The sequence below is a fragment of the Camelus ferus genome, chromosome 32, assembly GCF_009834535.1.
Source record: "Camelus ferus isolate YT-003-E chromosome 32, BCGSAC_Cfer_1.0, whole genome shotgun sequence".
NCBI lineage: Eukaryota > Metazoa > Chordata > Mammalia > Artiodactyla > Camelidae > Camelus > Camelus ferus.
The window spans coordinates 3915669-3933657 of NC_045727.1; the positions used below are offsets into that span (position 1 = coordinate 3915669).

Sequence of the window (17989 nt, forward strand, 5' to 3'; positions counted from 1 at the left end):
TCTCCCTGCCTCTTATCAAAGTCCCCAAGATTTAGCCCCCAAGAAGGCACACTGCCCAAATTTTGTATCTCAATGGATACCTGCTGTGTCCTTGGTTGTTTTTTAATCCCTTTGTGCCTCAGTTTCCTCATCTTTAAAATGGGAATAACTCTAGAGCCCACCTGTCTTAATCACCTCAGATTGCCATAACAGAATGCCACAGATTGGGTGGCTTAAATGACAGAATTTTATTTTCTCACAGTTCTGGAGGCAGAAAGTCCAAGATCAAGGCAGGGTTAATTTTCTGGTGAGAGCTCTCTCCTTGGTTTGTAGACGGCCACCTTCTTACTGTGTTCCTCTGTGCTTCTGCGCCCCTGGTGTCTCTTCCTCTTCTTATAAGGACACCAATCCTATCAGATTAGAGTCCCACCTGTATGACATCATTTAACCTTAATTACCTGCTATCTCCAAATATAGGCATGCTGAGGGGACACAGTTCAGTCCATAACACTACCTCATGGGAGTTTTGCAAGGATCGAGTGAGTCAATGCATGTAAAACCCTCAGTATGCACAACAAGCAAACAAAAATAAATAAACAAAGGTGGGGAGGGTATATAGTTCAGTGGTAGAGTACATGCTTAGCATGCATGGGGTCCTGGATTCAACCCCCAGCACCTCCATTAAAATAAATAAGTAAATAAATTAACCTAATTACCTTCCCCCAAAACAAAAACAAACAAAAAACAAACTCCAAACCCTCAGTATGTGTTTGAGGGCCTGGGGGAAGGAGGCGGGATAACCCCCCTGGGGCAGGCACATAGTAGGTGCTCAGTAAACACCGCCTGCTGTTGTTGCAGTTACTGAACTCCTGCCTGCGTCCTTCACTGTTGCGCTGGGGGTAGGATCTAGAAGCTGGACCTGTAGCCCTGGAAGAGGGGATCTCAGAGCTCAAGCTTGAATTTGAATTAGTGACTTACATCCCAGACCCTGCGGCAGCCCCTGAGCAGTCAGCACAAGCCCCTTCCCCTCCAGTTCAAAGTGAATTTGTGATTTATACCTGAGAATTCAAAACAGTGACAAGTGGCCAAATATGTTAATTTTATTCCATCCCATCAGGCTCCAGAGTGGCTGGTGCTGGCTCCGGAGCCTCGGCTAGGATGGGGCCTCTCTGGGACCCTCAGTGTCCCTCCCTTGGGAATGCCCCCTGAGACCTCAGAAGGCCAGAGAGGGTGCCAGTTTCTGCCCTGTCTGGGCAGGAGCCGAGAGAGTCCAGCTCAACAACAGCTACCAAAAACAAGAGTCGAACTCGCATTGTTCATTTAAGCCCCAGCATTAAATTGTGATTTTCATCTGCTCGGCCTCATCAGTGATGTATGGCAGAGAGGGTTCGTGCTGCCCGGGAACAAAACCCCCAGCAGACACGCTCTGTGAGGTGGGGGAGTCCGATCCTGCTGGAGACCCAGCGCCTGGCTCCTCCCGGCCCCGCTGTCCCCTGCCCACCTGCCAGCCTGGCTCCCCCAGGTCTTTCAGACATTCCAGCCCCTTCCACAAACTCCCACCAGAGAGTCAGTCCCAAGTGCGGGTTAGAAGCCTGGGCTTTGGAGTCTGACTGGACTAGATCTGGGTCCCAGCTCCCACATGGTGTGGCCTTTGCCCTTCTGTGCCTCAATATCTTCATCCGTGAAGTGCACATCTGCCCCCCAACCCAGGTTGTGAAGATTAAGTGAGTTAATATGTGTCAGACACTTAGCACAGTGCCTGACAGTCAGTGCTCAGTAGTCACTGTGACTATTGATAATAATAATTCTCATATCAGCCAAACAGGGTAATTGTTACCCCCTTTTACAGGTGGTAGGATATCAGAATATTACTATAAATAAAAGGGATTTATCACACAGACTCTTAAAGTAAGATGCGAGCCTTCTGGATGGTTTAGCCAAACCTCCCCAGTGTATAAATCTCCCTGAGTGCCTTTACAGCCTCAGAGGTGGATGGCCATGTAGTTGGATGCCTCTCCTGTTGGGGAGCTCAGTACCTCATAAAGTAGCCCATTTTGAGAACCTAGAAAGATTGAGCCTCCTTGAAATTTCTGCCTTCCTCCCACCCCTGGGCTGGAGTCTTTACGGTCCAGAATACATCTGTTCCTCTACACACGGGCCGGAAAGATCTTCAGCTGTTTGCACACTGCTCTTGCGGTGTGTCCTCCTGAGTCTGCTCCTCTCTCTTGGCTAAATGCACCCCATGTGCCTCCCCACCTTCAGCCCCCACCGTGTCCTCGATCAGGAGTTTATCTCCTAGTCGTCCCTGGAATCAGTTCTTTTCTCCGCGTCTCCAGCAGCACCCTGGACCTGGGCCATCGCCTCCCCAGACCCTGCGGCAGTCCCCGAGCAGTCAGCACAGGCCCCTTCCCCTCCGGCACGTCTGAGCCGATCACTCCCCTGCCCCACGGCTGCTCCCGGGGTTTCCTACTGCTCCTCTCCACGGCCCACAGCCTCCGCCCCCTCATCCTCTCTGCTCCCCCACTGTGCTCTGCACCCCACCCCTGTGCTCCCACTTCACTCTGAGCCCCATTCCGTCTGCCTCCGTGCCTGTGCCTCCCTCGCTCTCCAGGACCCCTTCTCCTACCTGCTCCCCTCAGTGTCTGGGGACCCCCAGCTCTCTGCTCCCCCTTGCTCTCCACGTCCCCTCACTCTTTGCATAACCTTCCCTCTTCTCTGCCTCCTTCCTCTCTGTCTCTCCTCATTCTTCTTGCTCCTCTTTGCTCCCCATCGGCCCTCCAGATCTGCAACCCCCAGAAGGAGAACCAGGCTGCAGAGGGTGTTAAAGGGCACCCTCCTGGCCCCCAGGGCCATCCTGGGCTGATTCCTTTTCTCCCCAGATCTCATTCCTCTGCCTCCTCCTCAGATGTGCTGATTCTGGGACCTCTGAACACCCACCGCTCTACAGCCCATCACTCTTCAGTTTCATCCCTGCCGCAGCAGATCCCCCCCACCCCATCTCCCAGAACCGCCATGCCCCACCCTTCCCAAAGCCCAGGACCCAGTGGTAGAGGGACGCTGTTTTCAAAATGTGTTCCATGGAACCCGAGTTTCCAGGTTTATTCTGTGAAGAAAAAGTTCTGTGGCCAAATGCATTTGGGCTAAGCTGAGCAAAAGAGCATCCAGTGAGCTAAGAGATTTTGTACAATTCACAGAGAAGGCAGATGGGCACAGCCTTGATCACAGGTCCCTCTCCTCACGCCTGGGGTACTGTGCAACACACTTTGAGGAGCACTGGGTTCTAGTTGCAAGTCTGGGCCGCAGAATGAGAGGATGCCGGGTATGGATACCACCTCCATCAATAACTAGTACTCTCATCTTGGCCAGGTGGCTTGGCTTCCATGAGCCTCAGTTTCTTCCTCTGTAGAATGGGAGAAAGTGCTCATGTCTGAGAGTTGTTTTTGGAGATTCCAAAGGTAAGGCACTGAGAACAGAATAAAGGGTCGGTTTCCAGAAACTCTTACCATTCATCGTGAAGAGCTTGGCACAGAGCTGTTCTCAGTAGCCAGACACCGCTCTCTCAGACAGCTCGCGGAAGCTCAGCCCCGGGGGGGCCCTAAACGTGCCATTTTTAACCACCTGACAAATGCTAGGCAGCTAGAACAGGCTTTTGCCTCTCCTCTGGCTTAACCAGTTCTACACCTGTTACTTTCATACTCCGGGGACCAAACACATTTTCACCCCCTATATTACAGCCGGTAGTGTGAACGCCGCCTGCTCCGTCACACGCTGAGCTGTTTCTGATATGACCTTCTTGGTGTCTGTAGCTGGCCGACGCCGCCGCCTCCTCCCCCAGATGGCCTTCAAAGATCTGCCTGTCACAAGCCAAATCTGTCATTCTGGACCCTTTTCTCCTGCCCTTCTGCGTGATGGGGCCCAGTCATGAGGCAGAACCACATGGCCTTTTATTTATGCTGGGCTCACCTGCCCTGGGCACATGGGTGAAATGCATCAGAGTTGCAGCTCTTGGAAAAGACATCCCTTATGGTTGGAAGAAGAATTATCTGCTTTATTAGAAAGCTTTTTGCCAGATTCCATGGGACTCTTTGCCGCATGTTAGCTCGTTCCTCTTCGACAGATGGAAAGTATTCTTCCCACTTAATGGATGAACAGACTAAGGCTGAGAGATGCTTCATGACATTAAGCCCAACACTAGATCAGGCTATGATACTTGGTCTTCTAGAAACAGAGTCATTGCTCTAAGACAAGACTGAACGAGGCAGGGCATCCAAATGGCAACTGCCTTTAAGAGTCATATTTACCATGGGAAGCCCTAAATTTGAACCAGTTCAAACTGAGTGCCATTCCAGTCTCACATTGTAAGGAGACAGTCACACAGATAATCAATACCCAAGTCATGAGCACCATGAATGGACAGTAGAGGGTGCAATGGGCAGGGAAAGGAAAGCATTAAAGGCATCTTCCAGCACTTGACCCCCCCTCTGCCCTGAATTCCTTTTTAGAAATCAGTGGAACATTCTCAGGCCTTTCCCCAGACCCCAGCCACCACACGTGCTCAGCATGGACAGCTGTATAATGAAGCATTCAGTCTTCCTGCCGGCTGATCTTTGATAATTCTCCATCTAGAGATCGGGAGATGAGTTGCTTTTGTTTCTCATGGCTTTTCGTGGGCTCCAGGTCAGCAGCGCAGCAGCCCCTGACTTGGTACAGCCATAGGTGGCATCTCAAGGCAGCAGCTTCCACATGGCATACGAGTGACTGTCCCCACTGGCTGGGATGGTTTCTCTTTCCAGGAGATAGGGGCCCACATCTGAATTCAGAACAGTAATTTGAACTCCCAGACCTGGTGTGAACCTCACTTGGCCATTTACTTACTGGGTGACCTTGGGCAAGTTACTTAACATCACTGAGCCTTGGTTCCCTCACCTATACAGTGGGGATAATGACAGCAGCTACATTCAGTGATTGCTGTGTCCGTGGAGACATGATTATGAATAATAAGAGCATCTGGTACGTGGTAAACTTTGAATATTACACTTGTTATTGTTTATTATTATTATTATTATTGCATCAAGGATGCACCCCCCCGAAACTCTGAATTAATTGCCCCTCCTCACATTGCTCTGGAGATGCCAGTGTTTGCATCACCTCCTCCTGTGTTATGGTTCCTCTTTGGCACAGCAGTGTCTCCCACTCAGCTGGGAGTCCTTAGAGCAGGAACTGTGTCTCATGCATGTTAGCAAGAATAAAAGTCTTCCATTTGCCCAGATTCTAGAACATCGTTTCTGTCCGTCACCATCTTCCCCTTCTGGGGAGGTAACTCCCGATGTTCCTTCCACCCACCAAACTGGGTCAGCCTCCCGTTATTTACACTCTCCAGTCCCCTGCACTTTTCCTTTGAAGTGTTTAGCATGTGTAATTAATGAATTATCTGGGGAATCTGCTTTAACGTGGGTCTCCCCACTGGACTGTGAGTCCTGTAAGGGTGGGGCTTGAGGCTGCACCATTCATTGCTGAGTTCTCAGCCACAGTGCATGGCGCCTAGCAGGTGCTCAGGAAATGTTTGTTGAATGAATGAAAGACTGTCATTCACTTGGAAGGCAAGAAACCAGAGACTGCTCTCAGAATAAACAAGGAGAGAGCTTAAGGGGCTTTTGGAACTGACCTTTTTAAAATCACTTGCTCAACATCCACCCTACATTTCTTTCCACCTCTCTTAAATAACGAATCCTCTGTGGACCTTGTAAAGCCTTCAAGCCGAGCTGTCCAATAGAAATATAATGTGATCCACAGATGGACTTTTATATTTTGTAGTACCTACATTAAAAAAAAGTAAAAGGAAACAGATGAAATGAATTATAATAATAGATTTTATTTAACCCAGCATATTCCAAACTGTTATCACTTCAACATGTAATCAACATAAAAAATGCAGATGAGCTATTGTACACTCTTTTTTTCATACTAAGTCTTTGAAATCCGGGTGCATATTTTGCACTCATAGCACATCTGGATTTGGACTCACCATGTTTCACGTGCTCAGAAGCCACACGAGGCTTGCGGCTGCCATATTGGAAGCTGGAGAGGAACTGCTATGGTTTTCAAATTATTCTTCCCAGAGTGCACTGCTGTGTGTGGAGGCGGGGCCTTCCTCAGGTGGCCTTCATCAGACACCAGAGATGAGCAGAGCTGATGTTTGTCACCCAGCACTTGGCAGAACCTGTCCCCATAACAGGCAAGAAGGAAGGGGTTGATCATACCAAGAGGTGACATACCTATGGGGCTTCATGCGTGGAGTTTTGCAAAGGGCTTTCCATTGTTTAAACCATTTGATCCTCCAGCAGCCCTTTGAAGGAAGCTGTCGTGTTATTATCCCCATTTGACAGATGGGGCAGTAGAGGCACAAGGATTGAAGTGACCTGCTTGTTCAAGGACACACAGGTAATAAATGGTGGAGTGGAGATTTGAACCCAGGCAGCCTGGCTCCAGGACCTATGCCTTGGTTGGCTGCCTCTGAGCAGACTGTCTCAGAACTGGCCTCTGACATTTCTCCACTGTGATGTCACAGACAGAACCTAGAGTTGGTGCAACCCACTTGGATTTGTTCATTCAGCAAATTACACTGATGCCCTTCTGTGAACCAAATAACATACAGAGCTTACTTCAAGGGGAGGAATTCAATAACAGTCACCCCCCTAACTGGCATTGGGATTCATAAGAAAAGCCCAGCTCTGAAAGAGGACAGTTGACAAGTAGATGGCTCTGACAGATTCATCATTTAGGAAGTTGGCACCAGTCTGTGCCAGGGAGAGTACAGCTCATTCCAGCCCAAAGGGGGCTGCCCAACTCAGGGTGTCCTCGAGGAGGTGGGGATGGTGACCTGTGGGTGCCAGGAGCTCGCTCCTGCCATGTGCCAGGAAGGCCCAGGACTGTGCCAAGGGGACTGGGCCACCAAGAGCCAGCATCAAGATAGCTTGTAAGGCCAGAGCTTGGAATGCATGGCCAGGAGCAGAGGGATGAGATGGGGCTGAGCCCCAGATATGCATCTTACAGAGTCTCACTGGCAGAACAAAAAAGTCCACAAGTAAGAGAAAGTGTGCAAATGTAGCCCCTCACCAACTGGGTTATCCAGTCGTTCATGTATTCATCAGTCAAGGAGCATTCATTGAGCACCTTTGGTATGCTGGAACAGTTTCACCTAACTTTGTCATTCTTGGCATTCGTTGAAACTGATATCTTACTAAAGATTCAACAATTTCTAATTTTCAGTGGCAAGAAAATTATGTGTCCCACTTTCCCACAAAACTTGTCATATTTGAACCACCAACATTAACCTTTAGTAACAAGAATAATAATAATTGCTGACACCTAATGTGTGTCAGACCTTGTGCTAAGCATTTATATACAGCTTCATTTAATCCCCACAACACACCTAGGAGGTTCTATTATTTATCTCCATTTTATAGATGAGGAAACTGAGGATCAGAGAGGGGCAGTGACTTGCCCAAGATCACACAGCCAGAGGCAGTGGAGCTGGGACTTGAACTGAGATTTCTAATTCCATGCTTTTAACCTTCATTTACTTTCTCCTCCACCCCAACCCCCGACCCCATTCCCTAGTTTACACATGTAGAAAATGATCAGATTTGCTTGTAGACTCAGATGCCATGGTCACACATGATTCTTTCTCTTATTTCCAAAGGTGGTGGCTCTTAGTAAGAGAAGTCAGGAGGCTGAAGCTGCTTTCCTGAGTGTTTACAAGCAATTAATTGAAGCACCAGGTAAGAAACTCTTGGGCTTCTTAATTGAATAATTAATGAAAAGAAACTGCTGTTAGGACCATTACACAGGGGTCTTCTGATGGTGGAATCTGGGAGCAGACTGAGACTCGTAGGAGAGGCCAGGCCCTCCATGGTGGGAGTTTGGGAACTGAGGAGGTCTATACCCACTCTCTTGTGACGTGTCCCCACACGACTCCCCCATCTTACCCCACTGCCTTCCAACATCAGCTGTGGAGTTTGGGGGTCCTCCTGGTGAGATCTTCCACCTGGACCTTCTTGGGAGCCAAGAGTCTTGCCCTCCAAAACCCCCTATTCCAGTTCCACAAAGGGCAGAAGGCAGCTAGTGCTCTCTGCCAGCAGAGGGCGCTGGAGGAAAAGACCAAAATTGTTTCCCCCAACATGGCACAGCCAACCTCAAAAACCTTGATGTTCAGCAAAAACCAAACCCAGAAGAGCACATACTGTATGACTCCATTTACGTAAAATATGAAGACAGGAAACAATGTCAGCACTATTCACAATGTTCGAAAGGGGGAAACAACCCAAATGTCCATCAATGGATGAACAGATTAAAATGTGGTCTATCCCGCTAGTGGAATATTATTCAGCCATTAAAAAGAATGAAATACTGACCATACTACAGTATGGATGAGCTTCAAAAACATGATGCTGAGTGAAGGAAGCCAGATACAAAAGTCACATAGTGTATGATTCCATCGATATGAAGTGTCCAAAATAGGCAAATCTATAGAGACAGAGATCATCAGATTGGTGTTTCCCAGGGCTGGGGGGAGGCGAGAATAGGGAACAAAGGTTTAAAGGGTATGAGGTTTTCTTTTTAGGGAATAAAAGTATCCTGGGGCTAGATAGAGATGGCGGTTGTACATCGTGAATGTACTAAATGCCACTGAATTGTTCCCTTTAAAACAGTAAATTTTACGTTACAGAATTTCACTTTAAAAAATGCTCCTGTACTAGTAAAAGTCGAGAGTGGTTTCTCTTGGATGGGATGTTGGTTCCTGGGAAGGGCTTTCAGGGACTGGAGATGTTGCTTCTTGATCTGGGTGTGGATTACAGAGGTGTGGTCAGTTTAAGAACCTTCAGCTGTATACCTAAATGTGTAGATATACTTCTGTAAAAAGTTTCCCTTTTCTAAAATGGCTCATCCTCTGAACTTTCTCATTTATTGACCCAGAAATGGGAACCCAGAGAGCAGAGATTTGCTTAATAATGGTGGAGCTGGGAGGAGACGCCACAGTGCTAACTCCCCCAAAGCAGACAGCCCCCCACCAGTCCTTTCCCATTCCTTCCACGGAACTGCAGAAATCACTGCTGTGGAGGGGGGATTGGGGCTGGGAGTTCATGAAGAAAATGAGATCCACTCCAAGCCAAGGCAGGGAGAAGGCGAAGTCATTTATATTTGATGTCAAGGTTGTTTGTGGGATCTTCATGTAGTGGGTGGGAGTGTCTCTCATTCCATCTGCCTTGGGTAGTTGTGGTATGTTGAATAGTGTTCTCCAAAAATTTGTATCTACCTTGAACCTCAGAATGTTACCTTACTTGGAAACAGGGTCTTTGCAGAAGTAATTAGTAATGGTCTCAAGATGAAATCATCCTGGATTTAGGATGGGCCCCAAATCCAGTGACGGGTCTCTTTATAAGAGGAGGAGAGGGAGACACAGGGAAGAAGGCTGTGTGAGGACAGAGACAGAGCTTGGAGTGATGCAGCCACAAGCCGAGGACTGCCTGAGACCACCAGGAGCTGGAAGAGGGAAGAAAGAGTCCTCCCCTAGAGCCTTCAGACGGAGCACGACCCTGACAGCACCTTGATTTGGGGCTTCTGGCCTCCAGAGCTGGGAGACAATAAATTTCTGTTGTTTGAAGCCACCCTGTCCGTGGTGGTTTGTTGTGGTGGCTCCGGGAAACTAACACAGCAACGATGTTGTGCGGCTTCCCCTCTGAGAGCAAGTAGGCTGGGTGAGAGGGACGTCCTCTGGCCTGTTCTACTCAAAGTGTGGTCCTTGGACCAGCAGCATTGGCTTTGCCTGGAGCTGGATGGAAATGCAGAACCTCAGGCCACTGAATCAGCTTCTGCATTTTCACAAGCTCCCCAGGAGGTCTGGAGGCACATCACAGCTAGAGAAGCGCTGGCCAGGTATGGAAGTTACATGTGCTCCAGCCTCTGCATGTTACTAGCTCAGAGGGAACAGGCCCTACCAGTCCCTGTCATGCTGACCTGGAGACACTAAGTCCTGTGCCCCAGGCCTCACAGCAGGGAGGGATGGGACTTAGTTCTTAGCACATTCAACAAATATTTCCAGAGTGTCTGCTCCATGTCACAACTTGGCTACACGTGGGAGGTTATGTTAGTTTCCTGTGACTGCTGTAACAAATTACCATAAACTGGGGGCTGAAAACAACACATACTTGTTCTCTTACGCTTCTGGAGGCCAGAAGGCTGAAATCAAGGTGTCGGCAGGGAAGGTGTGCTCCCTGGAAGGCTCTAGGGGAGGGCTCTTTATTACCTCTTTCAGCTTCTGGTGGCTCCAGGTGCCCCTTGGCTTGTGGCTGCTTGTCTTTAACCACTGCCTCTGTCTTCACGTGGCCTTCCTCCCTCTGTGTCTCTGGGTCCCAAATCTCCAGTTCCTTTCTCTTAGAAGGACACTGGTCATTGGATTAAGGGCCCACCAGATAATCCAGGATGATCTCGTCTTGAGATCCTTAGCTTAATTACATTTGCAAAGACCCTTTTTCCAAATAAGTTCACATTCACAGGTTCCAGGCATTAGGATATGGATGTATATTTTGAGGTCACCATTCTGCCCACTAACAGAAGCATCCGCAGACTCTCCTTGCTCTGCCCCAGTCCCGTGCTCAGCCCTGATTCTGTACTTACGACAAGGTGGCATAGCCGTGTGGGTTTTCTTGATCAGAATGCTTTGGCAGCAAGAATGGCTGGAACCTGACAGCAAAGCCCTGGGGACTGTGGTCCCCTTTCCCACCCCCTCCTCCCCCCGCCTCTATCCCCAGGCACCACAAGGACATTGGGCCCGTGGCAAGAGGCCAAGACAGCTGTGTCTGCAGCCCTGGTCGTTGTCACCCTCACTGAGGACCACACCAGGCACGTGGCCGAGAGGCCAAGAGGCCCCATTCCTCGTAGCCTTTTTGCTTATGTCTCTACCCTCATCAGAGCTACCTGAAAAAAAAACTGGAAAAATACACCGTCTATTGCCTACTCTTTTCTGTCCTTTGCACAGTCTCAACGACAAATGACATTGGAGAATGACCCAGTACAGACCCCAAGATACCTCCCAAGAGTCTCCACACTCCACTGGGGCCCACAGCACCTCTCCTGTAGCACCAGGGGCAGCACTTAGATGGGCTGGTGTTTCTAGGCTTAGGGCCAGACCCCAGTTTGAATCCTGCCCATACCACCTACTCACTGGGTGACCATGGAGAATTAATTCATCTTGCTGAGCTTCAGTCTCATCTTCTATAAACTGGAAATAATATCAGAACTTCCCTCATACAGTCATTGGGAGGCTTCAGCGAGCATGGCACATAGTGGCACTTGCTAGGTATTAACTGTTCTCATCATCATCCCTGTGTCACTAGGACAAGTGAAATTCTCCAAGCCTGGGACTGAGTCACACTAAATTTGCATGCCCAGAACCCAGTACAGAGTAGGCACCTAATAATTGTTTGTTGAATAAATTAGAAATAAGACTCAGGCACAGAAAGGAAAAGAAAGGTTATTTGAACAAAAAGGTACTTTTTTTTAACTAGGGCTTTCTGCTTGTCACGTGTTTATCTATTCAGATAGCATTTATTGAGTGCCTGCTGTATGCCAGCACTCACTAGACGCTGAGACCATAGCCATGAGCCCACCGATGCAGACACGGGCCCAGCCCTCAGGGAGCTTGCATTCTGGTGGCAGAAGTAACCAGATCATCACTCAAATAACCTGTTGTCTCAAACCCAGGGGAGCACTGGGGGGTGAGGAAGAGCTTGCAGCCCCTACTTGGAAAAGAGCATCATTTCTGGGGTTCACTATGGGACCCTCTTTTTTTTTTTTTTTTTTTTTTTTTTTTGAAAATAGGTCTGTTAACACACTCACAAGGCCAGGACCACAATGTCCAGAGACCGTGAGAGTTCCCGAGATAGGCGGGGAGCTTTCTGGAAGGTTCTCATGCCCTCTTGCCCCTCTCCCCAAAGGGTCGTTCCATGCTTGTTGCTGAGTCCATGTGTTTGATTTCCCAATTCCACCCCCCAGAAATGGAGGGGCAGCGGGCGGACGCACATCCCCAGCTGTCACCAAGTTAGAGAACGAGGAGCCTTAACTGACGGAGACACACCATACGAACAGCCCCTTCAGGGCTCTAATTCATTTTCGAGACATTTAAGAATAACAAAATGTTTTAATGATTTCTTAGGGGAATTAGGAAGACATATTTTTGTTCTCATTAAATTTTATCCTTAGACACAAGAACCAAATGTCAGATGTGTTGTTGGTGCTCAGAGCTTCCCTGCTCACTGTCCCCACCACACACACCGCCCCAACCCCCTCCATAAAAATGACACTCCTGGAAAATTGGCCAGGATGCACGCTCTCCTGTTTTTATATTTCTTGACAGGCAAATTATTTGTCGAAATACTTCTCCCCCCAACTCCCCCCGCCCCCCCGAAGCCGCACAAGCCCTGATTCAACATTTTTGTTTTGAGTGACTGCTGCCAACACAGATCTCTGGCAGAGAAGCGATACAGCATGATTGCTCAGCAAGTATTTTGATAAGTGTGCAGCCTGTATGTCTGTAATTACGAAGGAAAACCGTAAATCTTTTGGATATTGTTCACACAGATGTGGCGTGAAGTGAGAAAAAAAAGCAGTAAAACGTGTTAAAAGCATAATTAATGTCATTGTTGTGGAGGATGATTTGATTTAAACCTTTCTGACTTCTGTACCGGTGACGGCTGATTTCTTTATCGCGTTCATAGAGTCACTAGGTACCAACCTAAGCTTCAGAGAGCTAACTTGTTAACTGAGTGATTAGTTAAAAGCAAAAAAAAAGAAAAAAGAAACAACAAAACAAAGGAAGAGCGAGGAAAAGGGCAGGCAGAGGAACTGCTGAAGAGAATAAAAGAAAGAGGTGAGTGCCCTAAAATGTTCTTTCTGCTTTACTTTGATTTTTTAAAATCTGATGCAGGAGATGGAAACTCCTGATGGGTGTTCCTGTCCCTGCTCCCTCCTTCAGGAGGCAAGGCTGGGCAGCGAAGGGATGTGAGCTGCAGTGTCAGGCTGAGTGGACTGCGACTCCCAGCCTGGTGTTTTGAGCTGTGTGACCTTGGGCAGGGACCTGAACCTCTCTGAGCTCTGGTTTCTGTGTCATTAGCAGAGGGGTGATAATAGAACCTGCTCGTCGGTCGATGTGAGAATCTGATACGCATGCATGAAAGTGTTTGGCGGCGTTTAATAACCAGCAGCCAGTTGCAAAGCTGACACCAGGGTATAAGTTACATGAGTCACAAGCGTTGGCTGTTGATTTCACAAGGTTCTGTCAATTGTCAAGGACATGGGGTGAGAGGTGTAGCCAACAGGGTTACTGAGTGTGGAGTAGGAGAATGCTTTCCAATATTTCGGGTTTTAAAATTTTTCTCCCCAATGATAAAAAATCATATATGTGCTCAAGTTCAGAAAATATAGAAAAATGGAAGGAAGGAGGGGGAAACTACAACTAGAAAAGCAGTGGGAATATTTTGTTGTTTTTCTTTCTGATCTTTTCCCCACGTACTTTTTCAAAATGGTCGTTCACTCTGCACGAACCATTTTGAATCCTGCCTCCTTTCATCTGCCTCAAGCATCCATGTTTCCCTGTGTGACTGCAAGTTCTGAGTAACTTCGTTTTGTCATGTGTGACAGTCTCTTGTGTGGCTGCATTGTAATTTACTGAAGCCCCTTTCCAGCACTGGGCAGTTAGGGTGCAGCGTATTGGTACTGTGTAGTTCTGAGGGCACGGAAGAAAAATGGGAAGGAATATATATTGTAGCCACTTGCTGACCACAAACCCAGGAATAGCAGTCAGAAAGAACAAGAATATTTTTCCTCCTTGTTGATTTATTTTGCACTCCTTCATTTATTAGTTACACTAAATATCTTTTCATATGTCATGAATCACTCATATTTATTCTTTTGTGAATCACTGATTCATGTATCCTTAGCCCATTTTTCTATCAGTGAGATCATTTTCTTATTGATTTGTAAATGCTCTTTATATACTAGGGATACTAATCTTTGTTCTGATAAATGTGTTTCATATTTTCTCCCCAAGTTTGCCTTTTGTTTCTTAACTTTGTTTACAGTGTCTTTTGTATATGGTAATGGCAGGCATTCAAAAAATATTTGCAGAAAGTAGGAAATCTTACCAGAATTTCGCTTTATGGCTTCTGAATTTCATGTCATATCTTAAAAACCCCTTCTCGGCTGAAGGTCATAGAGGTTTTTTAGTGCTTTTGTGATCTGAATTTTTGAAAATTTATATCTTTGAACTATCTGAAATAGATGTTGATGGAAATAGGGAGGTTAAAAATTTAGCTTTCTGTTTGTCCCAGTGGCTAATTCTACCACCATCTAGTGGATAAACCAATAAATAAATAAAATAATACGGAGTCTCGTAAGAGAAGCCCGTCATTGTCTCTGGCTGCCCTCACCTCCTTGCCATCCTCCCCGTGTATGGCTCTGCCCAGTCGGTCCTGTAGGGGCCAGAGGAACATGGAAGGGTAACATAAAAGAACATTTAAGCCATAAAAAAGGAAAAGCTTACTGATGGCAGATTTTCCCAAAGATGGGAGTTAACTTAGTGGAAGTCCCATTTTCTGCCACACCTTTGCCCCTGCCTTTTCCTCTGCTTGGTGCGTGCTTCCCCCCCCCCCCCCCCCCCCCGGCCACCTATCTAACTTACCACTCCTGGTAGCTAAGTGTTGAAAGATGATTAAATGAGAACATCCGGCATGATGCTGGTACCCAGCGGGCGCTCAGTAAACAGCGGTTCCCTTTCAGAAGGGACGACAGGCGTTTCAGGTGTGGCTTTTCATTCTCTTAGCACCTACTGTGTGTTGAGCCCTGTGGGAGCTCAAACCTGAGTCCAGCAGGAGCCACATGATCAAAAGACAGACAGCCAGAACAGGAAAAGAGCTCCAAGGCAGGAAGGCTGGGAGAGGTGTCTCAGAGAGAGCAGCCTTTGAATTTGGTTTTAAAAGATGAGCTGCCATCCTTGTCGGGCCATTTCTGGGGTGCTGCCTGTGGGTCAGGCAGTGCACTCAGCCCGTTACAGAAGTGAGTTCCCTGCTCCCCACTGCCCCCTTGGAGGTAGATATCGCCATCCTGCCTTATTTGTGCAACTGAGGAAATGCAGGCTCAGAGAGGTCAAGATACTTGCCCAAGGTCATACAGCAGAGAGGTGGTAGAGCCTGAATCTTGACCCCTAGCTCCAAGCCCAGATGCAGGATTAATTTTAAAATTTAAAGGGTTTGGGCAAAACCATAATAGAGATTTTGAAATCTAAAAAGAGTGAAAAACAGTTCAGAGTCTTGGCTGCCAGTGGTTGAGATGTTCTAGGCTGAGAGGATGCGCCCTTTGCTGAAATGCAATGTGTTACCCAGAGGAGGAGAAACTAACCCTCACAGCCAAGAACGCCTGGCCCTCCTGGCCCTCCTGGCCCAGGGCTCCGAAGGCCGGCACTTTCACTGAGGGGAAATCAAGTACAGAGCTCCAAACTCGGGCAGAGCGATGCCAGGGGGACCACTGCCAGGAGGAGCACTAGCAGGACTCCAGGCTGAAGGAGCCTCTCACAGAGTGGAGCCAGTGCCCCATTACACCTGTATTACACAGACTTCTCTGACCCTCAGTTTCCCCACTTGTAAAATATGGATAATGATCTCACCTAATTATAGGCCCACTGGGTGGGTTAATTGAGAATGGAGAATGCCAGGCACTTAGCATGGTGCCTGGCCCAGAGTAGTAGCCCCATGCAATTCATTCAACAAATATCAAGCTCCTACTGTTTGCCAGACACTCTACTCAACATCAGGGGCGCATTGTTAAGCAAAACAGACGCTGTTGGGAGAGGTTACAGCTCAGTGGTAGAGTGCGTGCCTAGCATGCATGAGGTCCTGGGTTCAATCCCCAGTACTTCCACTAAAAAAATAAATAAATAAACCTAATTATCTCCCTCCGCAAAAAAAAAGACACTGTCCCTGCCTTCCTGGAACTTTCTATGCACCTCAGTCTATGGAAAATTAATTTATTATAATGAACATGGATTTGAGTCCTAGCTCTGTTGCTCCCTGGCTGGGTGACCTTGAGTAACTAGTTCTTCCTCTCTGAGCTTCTGTTTCCTCCTCTGGAAATACGTCCTGGTACCTCTGGGAGGATTAAGCGAGGTGAAGTGTGTGAAATCCTCAGCTGGGTGTCTGGCACATAGTAAATGCTCATTAGACGAGTGGCTGCCGTTGTTATTGTTGGTGGTGATATTATTATATCACCACCCAGTGCCAAGAAGGAAGACCCTCTCCAGCCTCTCTGTCCATATTTAAGCCAGGAGACCCCAAAGCAGCCGGCCCTGGCAGTGGAGGGAAGAAAGGTTGGGTGGACACACAGCCCCTGTCTGCATACCAGGGCCCCACACCCCATCTGCTGTGGAAAAGTTAGGATTAAAAGATCAAAGTTGGTCTCGCTGCTGCCATCAGTAGCCTGAGCCTCCCACCCACGCAGGCGCCCAGAGCCGGGGCCCAGATGGGAGAAGGCTTCTGTCTTAAATATACTTTGGAGGGGCACACGCATACTTCTGCATATATGTGTTTCTAAGCAGCCTCTCGGACAGCCTTTATGGCTTCAGCTTTCCTAAAAAAAGCTCTGAGCACCACTTTCCTTCAGATGGACTCAGTGGGAGGAATGAGACAGCTTTTCCTAGATTCACGACTCTGCACACACACCCCCCAGATCCCAACGACACCTTTTTTAAAAACCCAACAGCGTCAGCTAGTGGCGGAAGATGGAATAGACGTCCTACCCATCTCCTCCCACAGTGCCTTTGGAAAGGCTGATGTGGTAGTAAACTATTATACATCCATTGGCAGTATTCTCTAGGGGCTTAGATCCAATGTAACCAAAATGAATTAGTCATTTTATTAAGCAGTTTATGCATAAAGAGCAAGTTGATGGCTGTAAGACAACGGCGCTCCGCTTCCCGACGACGTGCCCCCCTCCCTGCATGCCCATCAGGACCTGCCACCTCGGATGGTTGTATTTGATCTTCCGTGTCTACCAATGTGCTCAATTAATACAAAGGATTTGTATTCAGATACTTCTGATTTAGGGTCCCCTGTTTGGGGCTTTTTGATTCAGATTGGATCTAAAGCCGTTTGATTCCTTTTGCCACTGCTCTTGTCTATATATTGACGGTCTGTGTGTTGGAGGAGTGAAGTGGGGGAAATAAAGTTCCGCTCACTGCTCTGGGCAGCCACGTGTCTCGGCTGAAAGGTTTCCAGTGGTGGTGCTGAGCCAGGCAAAAACCTGGGCTCCCTGGCTTCAGACGAGGAGTTACAGGGAGTTACAAGATTCACCAGGATGTGAATCTTGCCAGGCGCAGGAGGGGGACACAGGTCTCTTTGGAGACTAGGGGCTCAGTGGGACGCAGCACTCCCCAAGAAGGGTCACAGTGACATAGGGAGCAGCCTCCCTGTGTTCCTGGCACAACACCCACTTTGAACACATTGCATATCGGGTATCACCTTTCTAGAAACTTCCTTCTAGATAAAGTCTCAGTCAGGTGCTAAAGCATCTTAAATGCCTGTGGAACACCTGTGAATCCCTCCTTTTAACCAAGGAAGACCTAGCGTCAATCTCAAGGTCTTGGGCAAGCAATGGGGTTAACTAGAAATTAATAACATCCGTTTTCTTGATTTTTTTCTTTGTATTTATTTTTATGGTTAAAGCACCTTCTGTTTATGATACAGAATCCCAATGATCTATTTACAATAGTGAACCAAATATTCCTTTAAAATATATTTAAGTTAAAAAACATTGACTCACACAAGGACAAATATTAAGTTGGTCATTTTTCGGGGACAGGTGGGTGCAGCGCAGGTTGTGGTGTGAGTACACCAGCATCTAGCATTTAATTTGAGCCACTTGGGTTCAAATCCAGTTCCACCTTTTTCTAGCTTAATGATCT

At 47.7% G+C, this 17989-nt stretch overlaps 1 protein-coding gene across 8 annotated transcripts in view; it reads left to right on the forward strand.

The window, feature by feature from the left end:
* CUX2 (cut like homeobox 2) overlaps positions 1-17989 on the forward strand; it is a 241094-nt gene that overhangs the window by 175759 nt on the left and 47346 nt on the right. For all 8 annotated transcript variants that reach the window (XM_032471785.1, XM_032471790.1, XM_032471787.1 and 5 more), the window contains one exon: positions 7682-7760. In XM_032471785.1, the coding sequence (XP_032327676.1) occupies positions 7682-7760 (79 nt within the window). The remainder of the gene's footprint in view (positions 1-7681; positions 7761-17989) is intronic.